Below are 24,758 nucleotides of genomic sequence, written 5' to 3'. Positions count from 1 at the left end.
GGTCGACTCTGTATTGGCGCGTGTGCACTCTGCTGCAAGTCAACTATTTCGTCCGGACCTGCGTTCACCGATTACGGCTAAAGTATTAGGCATCCTGGATCCGGAAACCGCCGGAGATCATCGTCTTCTGGGGGCTAGCCTTGCGAAGGATCATTAACAAATTAGCATCCCCAAGAATGGATAGGTCGGCTGAGAAATCACCATTTGGTGACGTCAAACGACCAACCGTGTGCTAAGCTTTAGATATGTTTCATATTGAGAGCTAAGAGCGGCACGGCGTGGCGCAGGGCTTAGGAGTCACCAGGGTTTGGCCCCCAACCTCTTGGTATTTCCCATCGTTCCTGCCGGCTCATGTTCCCCGATCCTGTTCTTTCGTTCTCATCCGACATTGACACAGAGACATGACTGAAAGATCTCCGCCATGAAAGAAGAGGAGGGCTACAGATCGATCGACGAGCGCTCGCTTGACGAGCCATTACCACCGTATTCCACGACCTGGGGAAACGACGTACTCGATGAAAAAGCGAGAAGTTCCATGGGACCCGCAGCGTGGTCTCTCACATTCGACTCCATAAAACAGCGCGTACCACTAGCCGTCAGGTCCTCGACGCGGTCTACCTCACGCTTCGTCCAGACCAAGGTGTGGCCTGTCGTCAAAAAGTTCCCATTTACGAAAAGACAGCTGTTTGGGCTTCTGCTGCTTGTTGTCTGTGGTATCCTGCCCTTCATTATACTCGGGAAGGCTACGCAAGATGGAGGCTACGGTGCCGGCGGCCCTCTTTTCTACGACGTTTTCTCGCCCAAGATTATTGACTGCGGAGATGGTTTCGGGCAGCCGCAGAATTCGACAATATCCGGGATCGAGGCGCTGTTTGTCCTGGACAACACATTCGGACGATTCCCTTTCTCTCAGGCCAAGACTATCGACGTCGCATGGGACATATTGGTTGGGCGTGGGGCCCAGCTCTTCGCCTGGTGGGTATCGTATATTGTCTTCTCTGACGCGCTCCTGCGGCTTATCGAACGGCACCCGGCTACCTACGAGACTTTTATGCGTATCGCGCTTGAGGGTCCTTGTCTAGCATCCGCGTGGATTTTGCTTAAGGAACTTTTCCGAAAGCGAAGCAAGCGCACCTGGGCGTTATTCTTCTACATGCTCTTGTCGAGCTTGTACGTCCTCGCCATTCCCACCTTTCTCAGCGCAATGACAGGTATGTCCAGGGATGCATTTCACGTAGTTCTCTCACTCACGTTCTAGCAGGTTATGACGCTTCGACGATTGCTTGGGTCAACCCTGATAATGACGACAATATCGTTCCGGCTTCGTATTTCTCGTCCGAAATAGTGGTTTTCGGGACCCGGAACTCCACGTTCGAAACCCCTACATGTGCTGCAGGCCAGCAGATTAGCAATATTGGGTCGTACTCTAACACTCGTGAGGCATATTGTAAGTCGCCCCCATAGTTTGAGGGATAGTAGACTTATCAAAATTAGGCGATTGTCAGTCTCCTAATGGGACTGTGATGCCTTATTGGGAGTGGAGGGATTCATACCTGCACACCTCCACTTACCGTAGGATGAATTACACTTTCGACGATTGTAAGTGGATTACAGACCCGTCCCATGCCACCTATGCTGATCAAGTAGGCATTTTCGACTACCCCGGAAACACGCAGACCTACGAAGTCACTTATCCTGACCGCCAAACACTGAACTGTGCGTGCCGTCCCGGCAGTGCTCATGGTAGATACTGACTTGACTTTAGGCAATGCAACGCTTAAAGTCACGATTGGAAACCAGTCGTACGATGTGGCGGACTTGAACTACACCCAAGGATGGTGCTGGGAAGACCAGGGCTACGACTACGCCGGCCTGATGGATTCAGCACGCTGTCTGCCCGATACCTCGCATCCGACGTACCAATGGGGCTTTTCCACCATGCTCTCCGGCGTCTTCATCATCATAAACTTCATCTGGTGCTTGACAATGTACATTGTCTGGCAGGACGCACAGCTCTGCGGCAAGCTTGTGAAGAGCGGCTTTAGGATGACGCAGCTCAGGGCTGCTTTTGTCCTGACGGAGGCGGCGAAGCAGAAGACGGGGTTTGAAGAGAGGGAACTGATAACAGCGGAGAAGACGGAGCTCGAGAAGGAATTATTCGGGTCGAAGAAATTTGTGGCGGCGGAGGTGGATAGATATCTTTTCAGGGATGATAGGAAGGGAGGGTGGGAAGAAGGGGACGAGGGCGTGAGGAAGAGGAGAACGAGAAGCGAAGAACGAGAAGTCTAAGTTACCTCGGCGCTCCGTAATAGGAAATACACCTCACCGCGGCACTTTTATGTGCGCAAAGGACTACGTATCCTGGGAGCTTCGAAATGCGAACGAGAGGCAAGCACGGAGCACAGTAACCTGCGAGATCTACTTCGTGAGCACATGGGTAGTGCACTTGCGCCGTTTGTCGACCAACCCTAGGGCCCATGCCGTGCGAAGCTTGGGAGCTCAAGCTTAGTCAAGGTTACATAATGAGGCGTGGTGGGACCGCCGGGTGAGCATGTTGCTTCGGGAAGCGGGCTCTATTGTGCTCCGTTCACATTAACCTGCCAGAATCCGAATGGCTTCCCCTCATCCGGCTGCACAACGATCGAGAATCCGGGTTACGAGTCGAATCCTCCTGGGGTGTTCATCCTATATAACCCTCTAGAGATCCTTGACATACGGCACTACCTCTTATATGCGGAGCATGTATCAACGTAGCCGCTTAGCACAGAACGCATATTCATAACAAGCATTCACTGGAATACGGAAGCGATCCTTCGAAGCCACTGGCTGTGGCGGCGTGAGTGCAAGCCATCGAACCTAGGAGCGTCTTTATCAGCATACACGAGAGCAGAAGTTTGGACGATAACAGAAGCGCAATAAGGGATTTTGACGACTACGCAGCGGCTTGTTCTAGATTTCTCGAAACATCCCTATTCTCACCTTCGCATCTTATGCAGATGTGGCCGTATTCGAGGCCTCAAAGTCGTGACAAGCTATAAGAGCTCATGTACCGGTTCATGTCAAGCTGCTGGAATGGAATGAAATGGGAGAGATTGAGTAGTGAGGTATAGACGTTGGTATAAACGCAAACACCGGTATTTCGTGCTGCAGTTGCAATGCCTGCTCACCTCTTCACAGTTCCGTCACCGTTGTGCTCCCGTGGGATTCCTGACTCGCTGGCAGTGTATCATCTCGAAGACCGCGAGTGCTGTCTCATCTACGCCGTCAATTGTATTCTATCTCGAAAGGAGTATTGGTGAACCCGTCAGTCCCCGTTGGCTATAATCAGGAAACGTACCCTGCCAGATTTGTAGGCGGGTGTGGAAGAGCCGGCTGCGTTCGCTGGATAATGACAACATTATTCATGGGAGTGGGAGCCAACGTAGTAGACTGCAGAAGGGGACGAAAGAGGACTCATGGAATTAGGAGAATGCTGTCTTATGTCTGATCAATGAGATGCAGGCCCTGGTCGAGAATGGATCGGCTCATGTCTGAATAAAGGCGATAGACTTAGAACCAGAGGACAAAAAGAAACACACGCATAATCTGTTCTATGTTCTTCGCGAGGTGATGCGTTCATGTCTCTGATCCTGCTCGGCGTTGTCTGAGTGTGCCAAGCCACTAATCCAGAACTAGTTAGCTGAACCGGGCATCGCTAAACATGCAAAAAAGACGGCATGAGGGACTCCTGGGAACTGGCAAGACAGTTGGCTTGCTCATGCAAAAATATTGGACTTGCTGGGAATCGAACCCAGGACCTTTCCCATGCTAAGGGAAAATTATACCACTAAACCACAAGCCCGATTGGAAATCAAGCATCTATCACTTGATGGATGAGTTGTTTAACAAAAGTTTAATATATAAGCTACTACTCGCACACATGTAAGTAACTTAGAAGGGCAAGAGAGTATCCTAAGCTGAAGTGTGGTGCAACGATAGTGCGGCAATTCAAATTTTCTCTTTGTGCGCTGCGGGTGGAGTCAGGGGCTAGTGAAGCGAATGCAAACCAAACCTCCAACAACCGAAGGTTCACTTTGTGCCGAATCGCCGAAGCCACCATCGAACTCCCTCGTGGGTAACCCGTTGTGAATCTTACTGCTTCTCTCATGTCCCAATACTACGGCATTTGGAGCACCGATGGGCATTATAGTCTTTCCCTTCAACACGCATAGCACATCTATCTCCATCTCTACTGCATCCCCATCACCCTCCCTCTTAGCAGCGATATCAAGCACATACTGAACTATAGCGGGTTGGTGTGCGTAGCTATCACTGCGCAATGGGCAGAGTAACTTGAGCGGAGCAGTCCGGCCACCGCTTCGTTTCCACGAAGTATTCGTAGCAGCTAGCTACGAGTAAGGCACATATTCACAGCATGCGTAGAAGACAGCGTGCAGATTTAAGCTAGATACTACAGTAAACTGCACTTCTCATTTGTTTTTTTCGTATACATTTATGATCCAATAACGCAACAATGACTACCACCTCCCAAGCCATCGCCTTATCTCTTACCTAAAGCCGGAGCTTGCGTCCCAGCAGAACTTCTCTCAGACCACCGTATTCCACGCCCCGCAGTAAAAACAAACAACAATAAAACAGGAGTCCTTCAACCCACCATGCACACCCCATAACCAAGTTTCCACAATCCACTAAAGCTCCCCACGCCACACCAACCCCTTACTCACACCCTTCATCCTACTCGGCATCCCCCTATCTATCACACTCCCCCCCTCCGCGCCGCCTTGACACTCCTAAGCACTAACGGACTAGCCACAGAGTCCTTCTTCTTCTTCCCCGCCCCCTTCCCTCCAGCCCCCTCGTCGTCCACGGCATCGCGCACAGAAACCCTCGAGCCCAGAGAAGCAACCGCCGAAGCAGGCAAAGCAGCACCCGCTTTCAGACCACTCGGGGACCCAGCCTCCGTATCCAGCATCCTCGCATCCCCCGCATACTTCCTCACCAGATGCTCCCTCCACTCTCGATCTGCATGCCCGACAACTCCACCGCCAGCCTGCCTCTTCTCCTCTTCTCCCATACTCCTATTATCCTCAGCTTCATGCCCATTCTTCTCTCCTGCTTCCTGCTCAGCAATCCGCTCTCCCACATCAACAGGATCCGTCAGCCCAACGTTGCTGCTCTGTCCATACCACGCCAGAAAAGGCTCGTTGGGCAGACGCTTGTATAGATAGGCACGGATGGCAGCGAGACGGCGGTGCTGCAGGACAAGTTCGTGCTTGAGGAGCGTGATGTCGCCGTGGAGCGTGTCGCGGAGGATGGCGTCGGCGGGGTTTTCAGGATGGCTGTTGGGACTGGAACTGGGACTGGGACTGGGACTGGGACTAGGGGAGGGGGAGATGGTCATTTTTGTTGATGGGTGGGCGACGGATTAGCTGAACGGGGATTTTAAGGGGCTTGGATGAGCAGGATATGATAGAAGCAGGACTGACTGACAATGCCGTGCTTGACAAAGTGGCAAGGAGGCAGTGAGGAGCGATGAGGATAGGATATGGACGCTTTAGAGGACGGGCTGTGCAGCGACCCATACTTCAATCGATCGTGGTGAGGCTCCACAAGGTGAGAAACATGGTTCGCAACCACCACGCGGGTAAACCTCGAACCTGGTTTGCTTAGCCTAACGAGGTGCCGCCAGAGATCGCGGCCGAACCATGGGCAATGCTGGAAAGGGAAAGCAGTGCCAATAAGGAGCACTGGTTCCATTTGGGCCGACCCTAGAATACCTGATACCCAACTGAAATCATCCACACTGACGGGAGAGGCTTGATTGAGAAAGACGTAGGGGGGATGCCCTTGCACTTGTGTTAGAACCGCTACCGCCTTCTTCCGGAGATACCTTCCCACCTCTTTTATGACACTATAGAGGGAGAGAGCAAAAGCACGAAAGAGACCGAAATCTATAGCCCACCTGTAATGATGCCTAGGCATGAATCTTTACCGTGAATAAACAACCTTGCCCAAAGATGTGAGTCGGGTATTACTGAAGAAAAAGAAAGGTCTTAGTCCACAGGGCCTTTCCCACCTGTCATAATCGTCCCGTCGTTTCGTCGTTCGCTCAAGCGCAAAATCACAAAAGCAATTACGCTGGCCCTTGCTATGCGAGATGCCGTCGCTTGCGTGGAATTGTCTTAGGCTAAAAGCCTGAGTGGTCGCGGTCTGGATCCTCGTTCTTGGATTTGTACATGATCGTCGTGAGGAACTGTACAATTGTCAATTCGCGGTCTCTTTTCATCCAAGGAAAACTCACCTTCTGCTTATACCGCGTCGTCGCACTAGTCGCAAGGATGTTATCCTTGATGCTGCTCGTGGCCAAATGGTTCAGCACCGTGTGATTCGGCATGATCAGCACGCTGCTGTCGTCCTTCATCGGCGTCGTACCGTTCAAGATGCTCTTACTAAGGAACATGGGAAGGGTTGGCGGGGTAGGCAAATTGGAAGCGGCTGCATTTGCACGTGCGAAGCGCCTCGATTCCTCTGGTGCGTCCAGGTCGAGGAGATAGCGAGGAATGCTCGAATGATACTTCTTCGGAGATGGCGGAGGCACTTTCGGCTTCGGCGGTTCTGGTACGGTTACGGGTTTTACTGGCTGTAGCTCTGGCGTTGGTGGTAGCACTTGCGGCGGGTAGATGCCAGGCGGCGCGGGCAGTTCTTGCACAGGAGTGGGCTCTGCCGTCTTGCTCCCATCCGAGGCGTCGGTTTCTCGCCCAGGAACGTCGTCGTAAGACACTTCGAGGTAATTGACAAGGATGTTTGTGTAATCTACCGCCGTCGGCAGTTTGTCGGACGTCCGCATATCGTTGTCCACGATGAACATGAGATGATGGGTGCCGGGCGTAATGTGGACGTAGGCGGAGAGGGCGTCTTTCTTCTTGCTCGGGCCACTATATGAGAATGCATGTCAGTACTGTTGGTGTGCGGTGTAACCCTCGACATTAGGCGAAGGCGTAGGAATTGTGGAATAGAGTTTGAGAAATGCAAGCCTGAAAAGATCACGCCCAGATGATTGACGGGGTCGCAGTGGCGCTGTATGTTTGAGACCGTAGCCACACGGGTAGACGCAGGCTGCCAGGACGCAGCATGGATCTACCTGACCCCAGTGCTCTGAGACCTCCGAGGCGTTCAACTAGCAAACAGCGCACTCACTTTCGATGCAGCCTGTACTTCCGGTTCCACCCTGCGAATGTGCCTGTGACGTATACGCGCTCGCCGGGGCCCTCCCACTCAATCAGCGTCGGCACCGTGGGCTGGCCTTGCGGGCCCTTGAACTCGTCGCCGAGGTCGTCGTCGTCGGCGGTCGTGCTGCTGAGCATGGAGGAGCGCCGCGGGAGGGCGCCCTCGATCTCGCCATGGTCGATGGGGCTGGCAAGGTCGGCGGGGGAGATGATGGGCGAGCCCGGCGTGTGCGGCTCCTCCTCGATGGGCAGCGGCAGGCGGGGCGGGCGGCTGTAGTGGGACGAGGGCACGATGTAGTTCTCCTGCGACGCGTCGGCGGGGTCGATGGACGAAGCGGCCTCTGTGCGGCTGGCCTGGGTGTCGTCGCGCGGCACTGCGGGCACGTCGACGGGCTTCGTCACGGGCGACGGCGACGGCCTGTCCTTGTCGGCGGGCTGCTTGGGCTTGGGCGGGGTGAGGTCGCGGGCGGGCGCCTTCTGGCGGCTCTGCTCGTTGCCCATCTTCTCGTCGGACGCCGACTTGAGGTAGTCCTGGGCGGCGCGCAGCTGGTGGGCGACGTGGGCGGCGGTGCTGGAGGCGACGGTCTGCGAGCGGCCGCGACTGTGCGGGCGGCCCGAGGACGTGAGGGCGGCGGCGCTTTCGAGGCTCGCGGACGGCGGGGCGGCGCTCGCCTTGACGGTGCTCAGGGCCTGGATCGACTCTCGCCGGCGCGGATTCGCCGCCGCCGTCTGAGCGTGGACGGATCTGTCATGGTGAAGCGGCGCCGGAGCATGTGACGACGTCACGCTGGGCGACTGCGGGTTGCTCGTGGGGGTCGTTGACCGCGACGGCTGGTTCCCCATGGGCGGCGGCGTCGAGGGCTCGCGTGTGCGTAGGGCTGGTGGCGGGTGCAACGCGTTCGAGTTCCATCCAGAGCAGAGGCAGCGCTATCGACGAGGTCTCGGGATGCGGGCCACGGCATGCAGGACACCACCCCAGATCTTCACGCTGCAAGGGCATCGCCGCCGTGCACAGGCCATCGGTACGTCGCGCGCGGCGCCGCGGTGGTGACTTGCGCGCCTTTCGCAGCATGCCATCGTTCACGCTGCCATTCACCCACACGCCGCTTGACGGCAGTGACGGCCGCGGTCGCTCCTTCCATCAGAGCATCCAGGAGTGCGCGGCGCCGGGTGTCGCCATGAGCGCGTAGCAGAAGTCACTCGCTTCTTCCGTCCCGCACCACCTCCCCGGTACCGCATTCTAGCAGTGCATCTCAGCGGAACTGGCTGGACGAGGTACGCCATTTCCGTCTGGCCCTCCCGTCCGTCCGCTGATTATCGTGGGCAGCTCATCATGGCCGACGCGCGCGCCATCCTCTCAACGGTGCTCTACTGCGCTTGGTGGCCCACTAGCAAGCTGCTGCTGGCCATCCGCGCCATCCTCTCGCCCTTCTGGGCCATCCTCCAATTCGTGTTTCTCCCGCTTATCTACCTCGTGCACGCCATTCTTGCCGTCATCCTGCTTCCGTTCAGACTTCACTTGCTGGAGCGATTCGAGGTAACGTCATTTCCATTATTTTCCCTATCTATCTGGGTATCCCACGAATGCCGAAACGCAAACGCCACTCAAAGCAAGGGGTATTATGCTAAAAATGCTAGACTATTTACATATGGCTTGGAATCGCTAGCTTGATCGGTTGCGTCACCGGAGGGGCCCTATTCCTGCTCTTTAGGATCCTCTCTTCGGCGTTGAACATCGACGCCGCCGCTGCTGAGTCCAAGACCCGAGACCGAGGCAGGACGGCGAAAGAGTATCGAGCGGCTAGGCACGAGAGGAAACGGGCAGCAGCGGATGGCTTTTCGAGCTCGAGTTCAACTGCGGTGCACAAGGCGGCAAAACCGGACAGGCGAGGACTTTCATCGCAGACCATCATTGAAGAGGAGTCGGAGTTTTGACGTGTGCCGAATCGGGTAGGCGATGTGGGCAGAAAAGCCTTCATGACACTCTTCAGAAGAGACCAGTAATCTATGCTCAGATTTGATCGCGTACCAGCTTGCCGCACACCCCAAAGCGCATAGAGGCCTTGCGTTCTGGACAAGCGGAGTGTATTCCGATCATTGCAAGGGTCCTGTGGAAGTATTGCTTTCGAAGTCGGGACGCTGAACCAAGAGTGCCAGAGCCCTCTCGTCGAGTTCCGTTGAACCCACCGTGAGCCAATGGATCACGCAGACAGCCCAAGTCACTGGAAGCCTGTTAGCGATTTTCTTAGGAATTATGCAATGGAGGCTCTGCCGACGCAGGCATAGGAGGCGACGTACCATCGAAGGTGCATATGGTCAAGCAAAGCCAACCCAGCTCGCGGCCTCTGAGCGGTAACAGCGCGGCGAGATTCCCCACAGTCGGAAGCATAACAAGGACGGATCCAATAAAGGACTTCCAGAGCAACCTCTCGATGGATTTTAAGAAGTTACGGTTCATTGGATAGACGCCCACAGCACTCGACTCGTCGGAGCTCTTGAGAATGCGGCGCAATCCCTTGGTAAAGCGACTCGCCGGGGCCTCTTCGTTCGACATGTCACCGAACCGGAGCAGCGGACGCAGGAGATAGATGAAGATTCCGGTCAGAAGTGTGTTGATTACGACGTCGAAGGATAGCAGAGGTATAGTGACCTTGTAAGGAACTCCAATTCGACAGCGCCCATCATGTGGGGATAAATCGGCAATGGGCCAAATGAAGCCGGCAATGGCGATACTTCCAAAGCCGCACGCGATTATGACCATACCCCCGAGCCAGATCCAGTCACGCGACCTTCGCATGTACGGCGCCCGCAGTGCATGAGCTCGCTCCACTAGGAAGACATACCTACATACCTCCAGTCAGCGACAACACCCCCGACAAATTGCGAATAACTTGGCCCGGAGCGGTCCACATATAAGGCCAATCAGGCACATGCTGCACTTACATGGCAACCTTGCTGCCGACGTAGAACGCCAAACATATGATGATAGCGGCATGGCAAATGGAAGGCGTCGATAGGCCAAGGCCACTCTCGACAACCGCTGCAGCTGTAACGAACGAGATCGATAGGAAGTATAGGACTAGGACTAAGACGCGTGTCAAGCTCAGTGTTCGAAGATGGTGCCTTTCAAGTTGCCTAGCGCGATATCCTAGACGCGAATCAGCTATAGCTCTCTCCGCACCTTGTGATCCTTACCAAGAAGTCCAGTGAGGATCGAGAGGCATACCAGGGAAACGATGGTGTAGATGGTCCGTGAAACTTGTGTGTCGCCGTAAACGACAGGCGTTTGGGTGCCGAGTTTGGTGAACGTGGTAGAGTTCGCGGAATCTCGTTTTATCTCCATTGAAGCATCCTGGATGTGACTCGCAGATACAGCAATCACGAGTGACGCCCAGAGACAGGTAAAGGTCGGCCCATGAAGGGATTTGGTGTGGGATACCATGTTAGAAGGATAGAATGTCAGGCTGTTCTTTGAAGACGCATCTTGTAGTCAGGCTGCCATACACCGAAGCATTGGGGCGAACGGGACTGGACCTCAACTAGTCCCTGGCGCGTCAGAGGCTCCATGCCTTTTAAGATGTCGAGGGCTGCCGGAAGCGGAGATGCAAAAACGAATAACAGCCTATCATCTCCCCAATTGCGCGAGAGATCTAGGTTCCGGGTTTTCGGATGCGCAAATACCAAGAAAATGATTTGATAGAGCCTCCCACCGATCAGATGGGTCGCAAGATTCAAAGAGGAAAGGATGTGTTCTACAGCTCGGCCGGGTTCGCAAACAAAGTGTGTGACGAAAAAAAAAGAAACGTCTGTGTGACCATGCCGCACCCCAACATTGGAAAAGTAGATGGGAGGCGTCGCAGATAGGGCAAGATGGGCGTCTTGCCGTGTCACGGTGGTTCAGCCACCAGTGGGCCATTCGACTGGGCACTCTGGGCTGAATGCAAATATGAGGTGATTTTCCTACCAAGCCGCGACTCTAATGGAGATGTGCAAGCCACAAGCGAGTTGCGCGATCTGAACCAAGAGGCGCGGCTCTACGGGAAAGTTTATTTTGCATGGGACCAAAGGGATCTGGGGTTTCACTGATCGAGCGTCTCCGAAGTCTTGGTTCGAAACATTCGAGAGAGCCTATCAATTTCTTCAACGGATAGAATGCAAGGACAATGCGCATGCCCTCCAAGGCGGACATGCAGCAAACGCGACACCATTCCACAGACGACCGGAGACTGTTAGTAGAAGTGGCTGCTGACTTCCCTCATGCCACGAAGCAAAAATAGCGAAGATCAGCGATCCCGCCGCAAGAAGGCGCAAGGTTCGTGCGTGCTTTTACTGTGTTCTGAGGAAGTTGGTAGTCCTCCCATGGTGAACACAAAAGACGATCCTCTTCCAAGACATCATACGATGCTTGCCTCGACCCGGTTCGGCCCGTCCCAGATATTGCGTTGGAGCCCCTTCGAGACATGGTCGGTGCTCTGGCCACTTCCCTGACCAGTTCATGCTGGAGATCATGTTCCCAAGCCATCGGTAGGCCAGAGGCCGGTTCTCTTCTCCGCGGCGGTTGAGATGTGGTACCCAAGTGAATCTACCGTCTTCCATGCGTTAGCTGGCATGACGCAACAACAAGGTAAGAAACCCAATGTAACGATCTCAACTAGCGGCCAGGATAATCAAAGTTGTCTGCGTAGTGATGGTAAAGTCGGCAACGGGGTACACATCGCTGCTAAGCACGCAGCACGTCGGTAAGCGGGCTCGCGCAGATAACTCTCTTCGAAAGCCAGAAAACTACAGGGGCTGAAAGCGGTTGGTGGAAAGGTGACTCTTGATGCACTTCCGATTGGGTGGAACCTGTTGCCGGGCTGTTTGGAGTCGTTGGCCGTCATGGCACCATATAAGTGTTCGCAACCCGACCCCGCCACGTCCAGACTCCCAAACTCTTCACTACTGTTCTAAGCGATACCCTCTGCCCGTGTCCTCGGTAGGGCACTAAAGACGTTCGCTCTCGTTTAGCGCGCGTGTGACGTCGGCAGGTGTGCACATTGCTGAGAATGAGAGATGGCGTCTCCGGATAATTGGGCCGCACGTGGATGCCGACTGCCTCTCAATGGACCAAGCGGGCGAAACAGGACTGGATTGACGTCGCTGCAGCAGCGATGGCGGTTGGCTATGACGGCGCAGGAAAAGAAAGGTGGAGCGGGCTGCGGGCTGCAGAAGGTCGTCATGCGTGCGGCCGGGCGGAGCACTGCCCTCAGCTCGCAACTTGCTCCAAAGATAGGCATCAGGGCGAGGGCGCGGTGCGTATTACTGTGTCGCGAGTGTGCGCGTTCAACCCACGTAGCCAAAGCGACAGGCGGAACAGACGGATGAGCGGCGAGGGCCAGCCTGAGACGGTGTGTGCCTCTGCAACGGACACGGTGTTGAGGGGTGATGGTTGGAGTGGTGGAGTGGTGTGGTGGGCCAGGGACCGTGGCTGAGACGCGCGGACAAGCGAGAGCCAATTCCCAATTTCCGATTCCACGCTCAGGCTTAGCCCGCGCCCGCCAAGCAGTGCACAGCCAACTCCAACCGCGACCCTCTTCCCGGCCTCTCCTTCTTTTCTTCTTTCCAAGCCCGCCAATTCTGCCAAAGACGCGACTAACACCTCATGACTTTGTGATCCCGCCCGGCACTCTATTTCTACGTCTCTATCTTGCCTTCGCGCCATCTAGTTTCCCCGTCGCACCGTTCCGCTCCCAAGGACCGCGGAAAAAGGAGGTCCGAGAGCAGAACAGCAGCCGCCATGCGGAGAGGCGTCGTCATATTTCTCGTTTGCACCGTGGTCTTCCTGGGCTTCGCAATACACAATGTCTGGACACTCCTGAGTCTGCTCGTCGTCGACGGCCGCGAAGACGCCATTTCCCGCGCCGAGCTCCCTGCCCCCAACTCGGGCGCAATCAGCGAACGACCGCAATTGATCCCCAAGATCATCCACCAGACATATGTCAACGAGAGCATACCCCAGCACTGGCAGGGCCCGCAGAAGAGCTGCCTCGATCTCCATCCCGACTACGAGTACAAGGTGCGTGGGAGAACAACAATGGCAAGGAGAAGAGAGAACAAAAGGCTGACAAGCGGCACAGCTCTGGACGGACAAAAAGGCGCGGGAATTCATCGCTGCTGAGTATGTAGCCATCCCATGACTTTGCATGGCTGTATGACGCTAACAGCTGCCAGATACCCTTGGTTCCTCGAGACGTTCGACGGCTACCGGTACCCGATCCAGCGTGCGGACGCGATACGATACTTTGTGCTCCACCACTTCGGAGGCATCTACATTGACCTGGATGATGTACGTATCCCGTGTATTCGGTAGGTTTATGCTGCTGACACCGTTAATAGGGATGCAATCGCAGCCTTGACCCACTCCTGGCCTACCCAGCCTGGCTGCGCCGCACTACACCCACCGGTATCTCCAACGACGCAATGGGCTCAATACCGCGCCACCCCTTCTTCCTCAAAGCAATCGACTCCCTGCCCGACTACAATCGCCGATGGCTACTCCCATATATCACCGTCATGGCGTCCACCGGTCCTCTCTACCTCAGCATAATCTGGCGCCACTACAACAGCGCAAATCCGCAAGGCAATGACAGAGTGCGCATCCTCTTCCCCGACGAATACAACCACCACCCGTGGAGCTTCTTCACCCACCACCTGGGGAACAGCTGGCACGCCAACGACGTGAAGCTCATCTTCTGGATGGCGCACCATTGGATCCTCCTCACCATTATTGGCTTCACACTCGGCTTTGCGCTGCTCTGGTGTCTATACTCGACCTTCATTCGGCAGCGACAAGCCAACGCACAGAAGGGTAAATTCGCCTACGCCAGGATACCTTTCTACCGTCGGATAAGCCAGAAAGACATCGAGCTCAACGACCGTCACGAAGTCTAGTTCGCGCGCGCGCATTTATTCCGCCCCATCCTGTTTAATGAGCGAAAACATTCTTGTAATACCACCACTGTTGTTATTGCATTTTCCGGCGCTATCCACATTCGCTTCGCATCTTTCGATTCTTAAAAGAAACTTTTTTTTCGCTTCCAGTCCATACGTTGCGGATGGGCGACTGGATTTCGAGATTCACGGTCCGCCGTCCGGCTATTCGGTAATGGTTTTCTTTGGGTGTTCTTCGAAGACGAGCGCGGCGTTGCGGGTATACAGAGATCATCGGAAAGAGTTATATCGACACGGTCGCGTGGCATATTGTATGAAAGAAAGAGGAAGTATATAAGGGTAGCACAGAGTCTTTTAGTCAGACGGAGGTGAAGCCGGCTGACCGACGCCTTGCGTAAGTCCCATCAATGGAAACCATACATTGGGCTGTTCAATTATCTGTCCACAAGTCATCCATCGCTTTCTCATCTTGTTGGTGTCACTTTGTTTACCATTTCCGATGCATTCCGAGCGATCCGGGGTTTGGGGTCGTGCGTTGTCTGTACCTGCGTCGCCGTTACGGCCCCGCTCTTTTCCAGCGCGCTCACGTGTGGGGCGTTTCCGGGGGCTTCCGGTTCGATCACGGACGGGCTTGTCTTACCCCGACCCTGGGAACGATGAGTACCTTGTCTGCGTGATCTGTGGAGGTGCATGGTCTAGAACGTGTCCAGCAGATCGCCTTCTTTTAAGGTTGGTGCAGCTACATGGAACGCGGAGCGCGACACGATAGAGATCAAAGCAAGGCCCAAACATTTGTAGATTTGGACATATTGGAGCTCGTGGATGTGGCTAAAGGGAGGAGTGCTGCAGGGTATCTTGTTGATCTTGTGCCGTGCAGCGGACGAACCTTCAGTTATTGTGTGCACTCATTCTGTCCGCCTGTACAGAACTGTCTTCACTCTCTCCAACCCACAAACACCTCATCTGTCCTAAACCGCTGCGTACACGTGCTGTCCTCCAGCTTCGTCGTAACGCCCGTCTGGTATTCTAATAGCCCCGCATGCGCAATCATAATGCCGTTGTCGATGCAAAACCGCTCATCCGTTGCGAATACGCTTCCCCCTCGATCCCGAGCCATCATACCCATCATTTCCTGTAATCGTTCGTTGGAGCCCACCCCTCCTACTACCAGGACTTGTGATGAGCCGACGTGTGCCATTGCTCGCTCGGTGATTTCGACCAACATGGCGAAAATGGTTTCTTGTAGGGAGAAGCAGAGGTCTGCTTTGGTTACGAGCTCCCCGTCCTCGGTCTTTAGTCGCTTTTCATCTGGTAGGCTCTCGTCTAGACCTTTTGCCAGCAAATCCGCTGCCGCTAATATGCCTGAGAAGCTCGCGTCCATGCCTTTCACGGCGTACGGTAGGTCTATTAGGTTCTTCCCTTTCTTCGCCAATTGCTCGACGTTATAACCGGGGAATGGATCGTTCGGAATCATGAGTGTACGGGCGAAGCGGTCGATGCAGTTTCCGATCGCGATGTCGAGCGTCTCTCCGAATATGCGGTATCTTTGCGCGGAATATGCTATTACTTGTGTGTTTCCGCCCGAGACGTAGAGGACGACTGGGTTGTTGGCGCCTGTTATTGCACGGCCCATTTCGATGTCTACAAAACCGTCAGCTCTGTTTCCAATATCAAAGTTCCAGCACATAAATGCTTACGCCCAACGCAATGATTCACTCCAACAAGCGGCTTCCCCCAAAGCAGCGCAATTGTCCTTGCAGCCAACGCAACGCTCTGCAGCGGGGCGCCCATTCCAGGCCCCTTGGTATAGCATATACAATCGATATCCTCGACTTTTACTCCTGCCTGCCGCACCGCTTGCTTTATCAACCGTACTACCCATGCTCGGTGGTGTAGCGCGGTGTCTTTAGGGAGGAAACCTTCGCCTGGCGGGGAGACGTACGTGTGCCGGAGGTTTGCGAGGATTATAGGCGGTTTATTCGGAGAGAGATGCGATATCACGCCAATGCCGATCTTGTTTGCGCTTCCTTCTAAGCCGATTGCGATCATTGTGCCTGTGGTGCGTATTTGGGAAACGTAGGATTCGGAGGGGCTAGGGAAATGCCAAGGCTGTCCGCCCTTATCGATAAACATTTCCAACGACGAGGACGAGTAACGGTTTTTCTACCAAGGCTATTCCTGCTAGAAGACGCGCAGTATATAGGCGAGACTGATTAGTTAGACAGTTTGTTCAATACCTTCTAGCAGTCTAAGAGCGAATGTAGCCAACGTTTCAGACTACAACATAGTGCGATAGCTTAGAAGACTGCGATGCTTAGCTTTGTAAGGCTGTGCAACGAAGCAGCAGCCTTACTCAAGCATACACTGCTATAAGAACAATAAGAGTTTGTTGAGGGAAAGTCGGCGCTGCGGTTCTTCCGTGCCCGCTCTTCAGTTTAGGGAGGATTAGTAATACGCTAAGGTTAGCGCCCGGGGCTGTTGCCCAGTCCTTGCTCCGGACGCCGCACAAGCGGCAATTCTTCCTCACTTGAATAATCAACTGAATCTCTCCCAATCGTTATTCCCTCCTTTGATAAGTTATTCTACGGCTGCCTTCAGGGTAGGAGGTTTTATGAATCGTATCATTTCAATCAGGGCGCTGAGGGCAACGCCTCGCCTCGTGTCGGACCTCCTCCGCACACAGCACACATCTTCAATCCAAACTTCAAATTTTCTATATCGGACAATAGTCCACCAATCATTTCCCAGTTACGCGACATTCTTTTCTTCAAAGAAGATAATAGATTCACCCGTAGAACGTGAGCACCTTCCGTAGCCCTCCTTTTTCGTCAAAGTACCGTGGTCCTAATGTAGATACAGGCCTTGATCCTTACACTTATACGAGTGGTCGATGGCTCCGTTGCGATGAACTAGAGCGAGAATCGCGCCTCATACGGTTTAATTTCGACGCTCTATGTCGTAGGATTATAGAACTATGTCCTGACGCCAACTCCATCACCTCGTATGACAAGAAGGAAGGCGGCTTCAACAGAGTGTTCATATTTCACACTGACAACGCAAAACGCATCGTCGCGAGATTGCCCTTTGCGTTGGCAAGGCCATCAAGGTTGATGACCAACTCCGAAGTTGCGACCATCAAGTATCGTACGTTCTGCACAACGAGATGAGTGGGAAGAAGTGTCTCAGCGACTGACCGCTATGCATACTTTTAGTACAAGCCAAAACCAGCATCCCCATTCCGAAAATACTTGACTGGAGCGACGACACTTCAACTGCCATTGGGAGCGAATACATCATCATGGAACATGCTCCGGGCATTCCATTGCACCAGAAATGGCCAACTATGGATGTGAGCGATCAAATCAGGTGCATAGAGGCCATCTACCAAAAGCTCAAAGAAATAGTCGACCTCAAATTTCCGGCCTACGGGAGCTTGTACTTTGCTGACGCGCCGTATATCACCGCTTCTAATCCGTCGTTCGACCGGGAATTCTGCATCGGTCCCCACTGTGGAGGTATTTATTGGAACTGTAATGTTGGACAACCTAGATATTATCACAAAGTCAACCAAAATCAGGGACCCTGTAAGTTACACTATGTGCCTTCAGACTAGCAGAACACTTAGCAAGTACTCCAGGGCTTGAACTCGCCGAAATACTGTGACGGTCTCATCGATACCGGAATTTCCAGAATCCCGCCAGCCGGAGCTGTCCCAAAACGACCACATTATCATGGATCCATTCAGACACATAATGAACTACTCGAATACGGTCGCACGGTGATAAAGAAAATCGCCGAGGACCCTCGGATCCAGAACGCAGCTGGCCCTGTAATGCTCCACCCTGATCTGCACAAAAGAAACATTTTTGTTTCAGAAGACGACCCAACCATCATCACGGCCATTATCGACTGGCAATCGTCTAGCATTGAGCCAGCATTTTGGTACGCAAATGAAGTGCCAGACTTTGCGCAACCTATTCGTGATCCTTCATGCGAAGATCAAATCGAGCCCAAAAGCGAGGCATGTGCAAAAGCATATGACATCTGCACTCAATTTCTCATCCCGAAGCTGTCGGAGCCTAGATTAATGGATGAAGCTTTCTTTCGGCCTTTTCGCTATTGCTACCGGACCTGGGAGGATGGCGCCGTTGCCTTTCGCGAGGAGCTGATCCAGACTTCGCGACGCTGGAAGGAGCTTGGTCTTGCGGAGTCGTGTCCATTTCCTTTGCCCGGCCCCGACGAATATGCCGTCCATCGAAAAGATTACAAACTTTTTGAAGCGGCACACCAGCTGAAACATAGTTTGTCGAGTCTGCTCAATACTCCATCTGACGGCTGGGTTCCTCCGGAGCATTGGGAAGCAACTGAGTCGGCCCATAAGGAAATTTTCAGGGGAATGCTGCAGGAGGTTCTGGGGAATGAGCACCCCGATAATGATGAGCCGATCAGAGACGAAACAGATCTCAGAGAGATTTGGCCATTCGACCTAAAGGAATGAGTGTCTGTCTAGACGCAGCTAGAAAGGGCTTGCGCGCCACAAGGCATCTCCTGCGGTGGTTCAGAATGTCTAGCCAGGAGGTTCCTTTTCACTAAGCACTTGTCAGGAAGTGCTATTGACCGGTTACAAGTATTTCCTGAGGTGGACGTCGAAAATACAAGTACGCCGCCGAAGTCCCGGTTTGGCACAGATACAGCCATCTATCTTCCATTTTCTCTTCATCCTCAAGCCTCCCCACTCCACGCTTGCATCCTTTCTGAACTAGAAGGTATTGATTATTATGGATTATTACTGTTCATTCTACGGTCATCTTTTACGTCGTTCCTCGCGCGTCGTCGCTATGACAGATGCACTGTAGCTAGCGATAATTTTGTACACGCGGACGTAATAAAATTCTTAAATAATAAACAATTAAGTTCTTAGACACTCCCTTATTCTCCACTCTTGCTCTGCATGCCTAGCACCCGGTGCCTATACACCCCCAACGTTCAACTCCACCGTCATCCGCATATGGCTTGCTGACCAGCCAGTCTCGCCCGCCTACTTCGTCCGTCCCGAGAACGCTCCCACAGTCCCTTCCTACAAGAACCACGACCCTAGTGACGTTAACCGCTTTAATCTACGCATACGAACATAAACCATCGCTCGTTACTATAGAAGGAGAACAAGGAATAATAGGCATCAGAACTTCGGCGGCGTAACACAGTACAACATAGAGGAGGCCATGCCGAATGGGTTTAAACGGGCGGGATCGCTCAACTGTTCGCCGCAGATTCTGAGCGCTGCGGTCGCGAGCGAGCAGTGGGGTATATAGTCTAAATTATTCAATTAATAAAGCTCTTTTGGTGCCGCCGTTATGTCTCGCGTGCAATATGGACCTTTTGGTGTGCTCATCCGATCGACCAATCAGGGACGCTCGGCTCGGCGCTACTGACCGCTAAAGATCCACGACTATTATTTTCGAAGCCATCCGATCTCACCACTCTTCTCCTCACACTGCCCCATGGACCCCTTCGACGAGGCCAGCCAGGCTTTCCTTGCATGGCTTAGAAGATCTGGAGCGGACATCAGCAACAAAATCGAGCTGAAAGACCTGCGCAACATTCAAGCCGGACGTGGCGTTGGTAAGCTAGTTACTATTTGTTTCCGAAGGCTCCCTCCACGTTTGCATCATACCTCTACTCTCTTACGGGGCCTCGCGACTCTCCATCCTACAGTTAGCTAACAAACCCTAGCTGCGATAGACAAAATCGAGGAAGACGAAGTTCTCTTCCGTATCCCCCGCTCCGCGATTCTCTCCGTCGAGAACTCGATCCTCTCCAAGGAAATCCCGAAGGCCACCTTCGAGCATCTCGGACCATGGCTCTCACTCATTCTTGCCATGCTCTACGAATACACGAACGAAGGCGCTTCGAACTGGGCTCCATACTTCAATGTGCTGCCCTCAGAATTCAATACCCTGATGTTTTGGGAGAAGGATGAGCTTGCGGAGCTGCAAGCCAGCGCCGTAGTACAGAAGATCGGGAAGGACGGGGCCGACGAGATGTTCACGACCGAGCTAGTGCCGGTTATAAAGGAGTTTGCCGAGGTCTTCTTCTCCGGCGATGAGAAGGCGAAAGATCGTGCGGAAGCGATGAAAGAGCCCGACAACCTCTTTCTGATGCACAAAATGGGTTCCCTTATCATGGCATATGCATTCGATGTGGAACCTGCAAATCCCGAGAAAGATGTGGACGAGGAGGGATATGCTTCGGAAGACGAGGATGAAGCCCTTCCGAAGGGAATGGTGCCCATGGCAGATATGCTAAACGCTGATGCTGACCGTAACAATGTTCGAAGCCCCGCCCTAAGAATTCGGTGGCTTGCACTAACCAGCACAGGCCCGTCTGTTCTACGAGGAAGAGTATCTGACAATGAAAGCCCTCAAACCTATAAATGCTGGCGATGAGATATTCAACGACTATGGCCCTCTGCCGCGGTCAGATTTGCTCCGTCGATACGGCTACATCACGGATAACTACGCAAAATACGACGTCGTCGAGATTCCATTCCCTCTGATCAAGGAAATCGCATCAGCAGCTGGCTTGTTTTTGGAAGACCGACTGGAATACCTCGACGAGCACGATGTCATTGAAACCGGCTACGACATCGGCGCTAGTGACCCGTTCACTCTCCTCGAAAGTCTGTCTCCGGAGCTCATCGTCTTGGTAGAGACTCTTCTGCTCCCCAGCGATGAATTTCGCTGCCTGAAGAACAAGGGCAAACTTCCGAAACCGGGCACGATGACGGCCAAGGGCGCAGAACTTCTACACAAATTGGTGCAAGCGAGGATTCAGCAATACTCCACCTCTGTCGATGAGGACATCAACGCGGCCGTGGACGAACCTATGACTGGCCAATATAACTCCAAGGAGCGCCGCTACGCCATGGCTAAAACAGTCCGCATTAGCGAAAAGAACATCCTAAGAGAAGCAGAACAAGCATTGGGTCAGCTGGCAAGAGGGGGTGGAAATGCGAATGGCGCGTCGAAACGACAAGCAGAAGAGCAGGAGACTGGTCCCGGGAAGAAACAGAGAGCGAAATGAGGCAATACCACGTTCAAAGGACGGCAGGCCCTTTCTAATCCGGCAATAAGACAGAGCGTATTGAATCACACTGACTACGGGAGACTGATTTCGGTATGTTTTCATCTGTTTTTCCTTGTATTGGTCTTGATGTTTTTCATGGCTGCTGCTAAATTACATGTTTCAAAGGCCCAACAGCTGCTGATCTGTTGTCTATCCAGGCATGATAGTTTCCGCCCAGACATCCGCTGTCGGCGTAGTGTACATAAGGTATCGGCAATCTGCACGAAGCCAATCCACTTGTTCCCCTCTTTCCATGGCCCACTTCGCCTGCACGAATAAAACACAAATGGGTATAACTCGACTCCGAAGCAACAACTTATCTCATCGTCAAGAACGTAAAAGAGTATGGGTATCGATCGCCGAGCTGCTCGACTCATCCGGTGTTCGTTGGAGTTGGGGGCATTAGGTGTCCGGACGCCGACCGGTTGTGGTTTTCGATCGATCTTCGGTTGTGCGCCGCAGCTGCAGCCGCGGTTGCTTGGGCGTGTTGTTTCTCGCCCTGTCGCTCGATCATGATGCGGTATCGGATGTGCAGATTGTCGGTCCAGTCTACGGGATAAGTCTGTTCGTCCTCGCTGCTGTCTCCGGCGAATTTCCACCTATCAGCAACCCTCTCGTCAATTGCCTCAAGCTTTTGGCGCTTCACACCACGACGATCAATCATTACCCGACCACCACGACCGGTTCTTCGGCGGAACCGAGATTGATCTTGGTATGGCACGTCATCTGGAGGTGTAGCAAACCGTATCCGAGCGCTTCTGCGCGGCTCAACCTGCTTATTCGCTCGTTCAACAGCCATCGCATCGCCAGCTTCTTCGGACGACACGGAAGCTGGTGGTGTCGGCAGCTGAGAGTCTGTGAAGACACGACGGAAATCGGACTTTGCGGCAGACTGTTCTAGTGGTGGCGTGATTGGACGCCATGTCGCATCGACCCAACCAACATTCCATTTCTGGTGTTTGTTCAGGTTCTCTTCGATAAATCCGTCGATCATCTCCGATTTCTTGGCGAGTTGGTCATCCAGGGACACCATGTCAGAATCAACGAGACGACCATCAGGACGAGTGACTTGGGGTTTAGGACCCATGCCAGGGATACCCCTCTGGACGGCCTGCATGTCGACTCTCGGCTTCGGCTTTGGAGCGGGCTGCGACAACGTTAGCGATGCGCTAGGGACCACAGCGGAGAAAGTACCAACCTTCTGGTTGATGAGGAGCTCTTCGTCATCACCTTTGATGCTAAGCTTCCTCTTGATCTCCTTGACCGCACTCCGTTGCTCGAAGATCAGCTTGTCCATGGCAAGTTGGTCGCGAATCAGAAGCTCTCGGCGCTTGACGTATGACATCAATAGCCTTGCTTCCTCCAGCTCCTTCCTCAGCTTCTTCAACTTCTCGGTTACCTGCGCATCGCGACCGCGCGTCTTTCTGACCTGCCGTACCTCACGACGTCGGAAGCACACGTAGGGATCTGCATCATCAGTTTCTAGGTTCGTTTCGAACTTGAGCGTTGGCATTAATGAGCGATTGCCTCTCCGCAAACGCTCATCCTTCCAGTGCTGATAGATGTCCTTCGCGAACCGCCTCGATGGTTCGCTGATTGTTTCGTCGAACTCGGCTTCAAGATCCTCATACGAAAGAACTGGCGAATTGTCGACTGCGGCGTAGGGCTGCTTTGTCTGGGTAGCCTCCTCGAAGAAGTTCATCACCTGTTCGAACTCATCCTCGGAACACTGCACGCCCTTGCTTTTCTTCTCGTTGTACTTCTTGAGCCAGGCGACATCTTCGGCAGTCATGCAATACGGACATCCTATCATATCCTCTACGGTGGAGGAGAAGCGAATATAGGTTGCAGGTTGTGTGAAGTGCCTTGGATAGAGGTCTTCATATTGCAGCTTGCTTGCGACGGCATCTGGTGTGGGGATGTAGAGATGGGCGGCCTTGCCGCCGCCTTGAGCTGCTGCTTGCGCGGCGGATATGACAGCTTGCAAATGGTGCTCCTACTGCACTGTTAGCAGGCCGTCAAGCGCCGAGCGGAGGGTAAGTCGTAGAAGGTAGCTCATGTGCGACGAACAGTAATCACGTGGCTTGTGGTTGCTGCGCCATCGCAATTACGGTTGCTAACAGAAGGGGGTGCCGAAAGGGGCTTAGCGCCGAAAGAAGGGCGACTCACAATTTCCTCTCCTTTTTCCACGCCAGTCTCGACCTTAGGAATGTGGCGGCTCGCGTCGTCGTCGGGGAGCTTCTCGACCTCATTCTCGCGCAGCACAGGTAGGTTCTGCTTGGTAGACAGCTTGCGCTGGCGAAAGCGCTGGCCGGTGACCCGTTGCGTCATGATGCGATGAGGTGACGGTGTTTGTTGTTTGGCTCCTCAAAGAAAAGTTCGGCACGTGACTCTCCGGTGAGCTGAGGGCCCTTGCCACCTGGCGCGCAGGCAGGTAGGCTCGCGGCCTGCGCAGCGTCGTTTGCGACCCAAAACTCGTCGAAATATCGGCGATATGGGGGTCAAACGATAGCGCGTTGATGCAGCATGGAGAATATTCGGTTTTTGTGGATTTTGCGATGGGCGTTGGGCAGATTTTTGATGGAAGGTGTGGAGGGGCGGGCGCGGTTTGTTGGGGTGGGTGAGGGAAGGGCGATGCGACGTTGGCCGGCTGGCGGGCGGTGGGTCAAGCCTGGCTTGGGCCCTTTTTTTTTGCGCTGCGGCGGCGAGACCTGGCGAGCGAGGATCGCTAAGACCAAGTGGGAGGGCGAGATTAGGTGCCTTGCCTGCCTGCCTGCTGGATAAGGCAGAGAGGAATGCACAAGTGCGTAATTGAAGAGGCTGGTGTTGCAGTCAGTCGCTGCAGTTTATTTTTCGCCCTTTTTTTTTTGGGGTTCGCAGTCTGGTTTTGCTTTTGCTGCGACAATAGCAGATGGGGCTGCGCGATGTGTTTGCTGCCGCGAGCTGTTGTTGTCATGTTTCCAGACGAGACGATCGCTGATTGGTCGTCCTCCCTTGCATATTTTGTGCAACGGCGAATGAGAGCGGGGGAATAATCACATATGCATCCAATAAGGGGTATGATGTCTTTCAATATTTATCCGTCTCTAGCATTCATCCATCCAGCCAAGAGCTACAGATTCAGGCGAGAGGCGTTTTGCGCCTATCGCTGCCGTAGCAACTCCAAAAATACGTTCAAACTTTCTCAAGGCAGTGCAGCAAGTAAAACAGTCCATCCGATCTCTTTGCGCTGTTCTTAGTTCGACGTCTCGTAGCCGCGAATAGACCCCTCAGTCGAAGTTCAAATAAGAGTTCCCTTCCAAGCATAAAAAGCTTAAAGCTCTAGCCATTATTAACCTTCTAAGATTATATCTTTACTACCACTTACTTTACTTCATCGCAATGAACTTGACGAGACGTTTTGACAAGAAAGTCGGGCTGAAGGGCGGGCAAGTTTTGTGGAACTAAAAGGTCTATTGTACAGTACACCTGATCGTA

General features: G+C 53.5%; 11 protein-coding genes and 1 non-coding gene across 12 annotated transcripts; 6 read left to right on the top strand and 6 right to left on the bottom strand.

Annotated features, from left to right (window-relative positions):
- Positions 1 to 535: 535 nt before the first annotated feature.
- BU26DRAFT_418173 (uncharacterized protein) lies at positions 536 to 2,289 on the top strand (the record flags this gene model as incomplete). The annotated part of the gene is made up of 4 exons (XM_033823237.1): positions 536 to 1,211; positions 1,259 to 1,447; positions 1,648 to 1,734; positions 1,766 to 2,289. 4 exons carry the CDS (start codon positions 536 to 538, stop codon positions 2,287 to 2,289), a joined length of 1,476 nt encoding a protein of 491 aa, XP_033688913.1.
- A 1,480-nt stretch (positions 2,290 to 3,769) lies between these two features.
- Positions 3,770 to 3,841, bottom strand: BU26DRAFT_t12. Its single transcript has one exon. It is a non-coding gene; the product is annotated as a tRNA-Ala (tRNA).
- Positions 3,842 to 4,756: 915 nt separating this feature from the next.
- On the bottom strand, positions 4,757 to 5,401 carry BU26DRAFT_561176 (uncharacterized protein; the record flags this gene model as incomplete). Its single annotated transcript, XM_033832883.1, has 1 exon — positions 4,757 to 5,401. One exon carries the CDS (start codon positions 5,399 to 5,401, stop codon positions 4,757 to 4,759), a length of 645 nt encoding a protein of 214 aa, XP_033688912.1.
- Positions 5,402 to 6,187: 786 nt separating this feature from the next.
- BU26DRAFT_419754 (carbohydrate-binding module family 48 protein) lies at positions 6,188 to 8,069 on the bottom strand (the record flags this gene model as incomplete). Its single annotated transcript, XM_033823322.1, has 3 exons — positions 6,188 to 6,253; positions 6,302 to 6,935; positions 7,198 to 8,069. The coding sequence occupies 3 exons, from the start codon at positions 8,067 to 8,069 to the stop codon at positions 6,188 to 6,190; spliced, it is 1,572 nt and encodes a 523-aa protein (XP_033688911.1).
- A 51-nt stretch (positions 8,070 to 8,120) lies between these two features.
- Positions 8,121 to 9,409, top strand: BU26DRAFT_516174 (uncharacterized protein). Its single transcript, XM_033828261.1, has 3 exons — positions 8,121 to 8,501; positions 8,554 to 8,763; positions 8,865 to 9,409. Exons 2-3 carry the CDS (start codon positions 8,560 to 8,562, stop codon positions 9,159 to 9,161), a joined length of 501 nt encoding a protein of 166 aa, XP_033688910.1. The 5' UTR covers positions 8,121 to 8,501; positions 8,554 to 8,559; the 3' UTR covers positions 9,162 to 9,409.
- Positions 9,321 to 10,569, bottom strand: BU26DRAFT_420559 (uncharacterized protein; the record flags this gene model as incomplete). The annotated part of the gene is made up of 4 exons (XM_033823371.1): positions 9,321 to 9,448; positions 9,525 to 10,069; positions 10,170 to 10,374; positions 10,422 to 10,569. The coding sequence occupies 4 exons, from the start codon at positions 10,567 to 10,569 to the stop codon at positions 9,321 to 9,323; spliced, it is 1,026 nt and encodes a 341-aa protein (XP_033688909.1).
- Positions 10,570 to 13,002: 2,433 nt separating this feature from the next.
- On the top strand, positions 13,003 to 14,156 carry BU26DRAFT_419813 (glycosyltransferase family 32 protein; the record flags this gene model as incomplete). Its single annotated transcript, XM_033823327.1, has 4 exons — positions 13,003 to 13,281; positions 13,343 to 13,383; positions 13,437 to 13,551; positions 13,602 to 14,156. 4 exons carry the CDS (start codon positions 13,003 to 13,005, stop codon positions 14,154 to 14,156), a joined length of 990 nt encoding a protein of 329 aa, XP_033688908.1.
- On the top strand, positions 14,004 to 14,574 carry BU26DRAFT_231591 (uncharacterized protein). The gene has a single exon (XM_033820882.1). The coding sequence runs from the start codon at positions 14,194 to 14,196 to the stop codon at positions 14,491 to 14,493; it is 300 nt and encodes a 99-aa protein (XP_033688907.1). The 5' UTR covers positions 14,004 to 14,193; the 3' UTR covers positions 14,494 to 14,574.
- Positions 14,575 to 15,090: 516 nt separating this feature from the next.
- On the bottom strand, positions 15,091 to 16,205 carry BU26DRAFT_419202 (putative tRNA threonylcarbamoyladenosine biosynthesis protein KAE1; the record flags this gene model as incomplete). The annotated part of the gene is made up of 2 exons (XM_033823287.1): positions 15,091 to 15,797; positions 15,854 to 16,205. The coding sequence occupies 2 exons, from the start codon at positions 16,203 to 16,205 to the stop codon at positions 15,091 to 15,093; spliced, it is 1,059 nt and encodes a 352-aa protein (XP_033688906.1).
- A 460-nt stretch (positions 16,206 to 16,665) lies between these two features.
- Positions 16,666 to 18,654, top strand: BU26DRAFT_478388 (uncharacterized protein; the record flags this gene model as incomplete). Its single annotated transcript, XM_033825641.1, has 4 exons — positions 16,666 to 16,954; positions 17,016 to 17,300; positions 17,369 to 17,740; positions 17,786 to 18,654. Exons 1-4 carry the CDS (start codon positions 16,768 to 16,770, stop codon positions 18,652 to 18,654), a joined length of 1,713 nt encoding a protein of 570 aa, XP_033688905.1. The 5' UTR covers positions 16,666 to 16,767.
- A 1,003-nt stretch (positions 18,655 to 19,657) lies between these two features.
- Positions 19,658 to 21,239, top strand: BU26DRAFT_419980 (SET domain-containing protein; the record flags this gene model as incomplete). The annotated part of the gene is made up of 3 exons (XM_033823335.1): positions 19,658 to 19,778; positions 19,890 to 20,485; positions 20,535 to 21,239. The coding sequence occupies 3 exons, from the start codon at positions 19,658 to 19,660 to the stop codon at positions 21,237 to 21,239; spliced, it is 1,422 nt and encodes a 473-aa protein (XP_033688904.1).
- A 415-nt stretch (positions 21,240 to 21,654) lies between these two features.
- Positions 21,655 to 23,612, bottom strand: BU26DRAFT_419135 (uncharacterized protein; the record flags this gene model as incomplete). The annotated part of the gene is made up of 3 exons (XM_033823285.1): positions 21,655 to 22,428; positions 22,480 to 23,261; positions 23,447 to 23,612. 3 exons carry the CDS (start codon positions 23,610 to 23,612, stop codon positions 21,655 to 21,657), a joined length of 1,722 nt encoding a protein of 573 aa, XP_033688903.1.
- Between the last annotated feature and the right edge of the window lie 1,146 nt (positions 23,613 to 24,758).

The sequence above is a fragment of the Trematosphaeria pertusa genome, assembly GCF_010094035.1.
Source record: "Trematosphaeria pertusa strain CBS 122368 unplaced genomic scaffold BU26scaffold_3, whole genome shotgun sequence".
Lineage (NCBI taxonomy): Eukaryota > Fungi > Ascomycota > Dothideomycetes > Pleosporales > Trematosphaeriaceae > Trematosphaeria > Trematosphaeria pertusa.
The sequence above is the reverse complement of the archived record's forward strand: the minus strand, read 5'-3'. Positions and strand labels throughout refer to the sequence as shown.

Coding starts and splice junctions, on each gene's coding strand:
- BU26DRAFT_516174 (XM_033828261.1), top strand. CDS start 8,560: ATGGCCGACGCGCGCGCCATCCTCTCAACGGTGCTCTACTGCGCTTGG. Junction 8,764..8,864: donor ACTTGCTGGAGCGATTCGAG/GTAACGTCATTT, acceptor TAAAAATGCTAG/ACTATTTACATATGGCTTGG.
- BU26DRAFT_231591 (XM_033820882.1), top strand. CDS start 14,194: ATGAGCGAAAACATTCTTGTAATACCACCACTGTTGTTATTGCATTTT.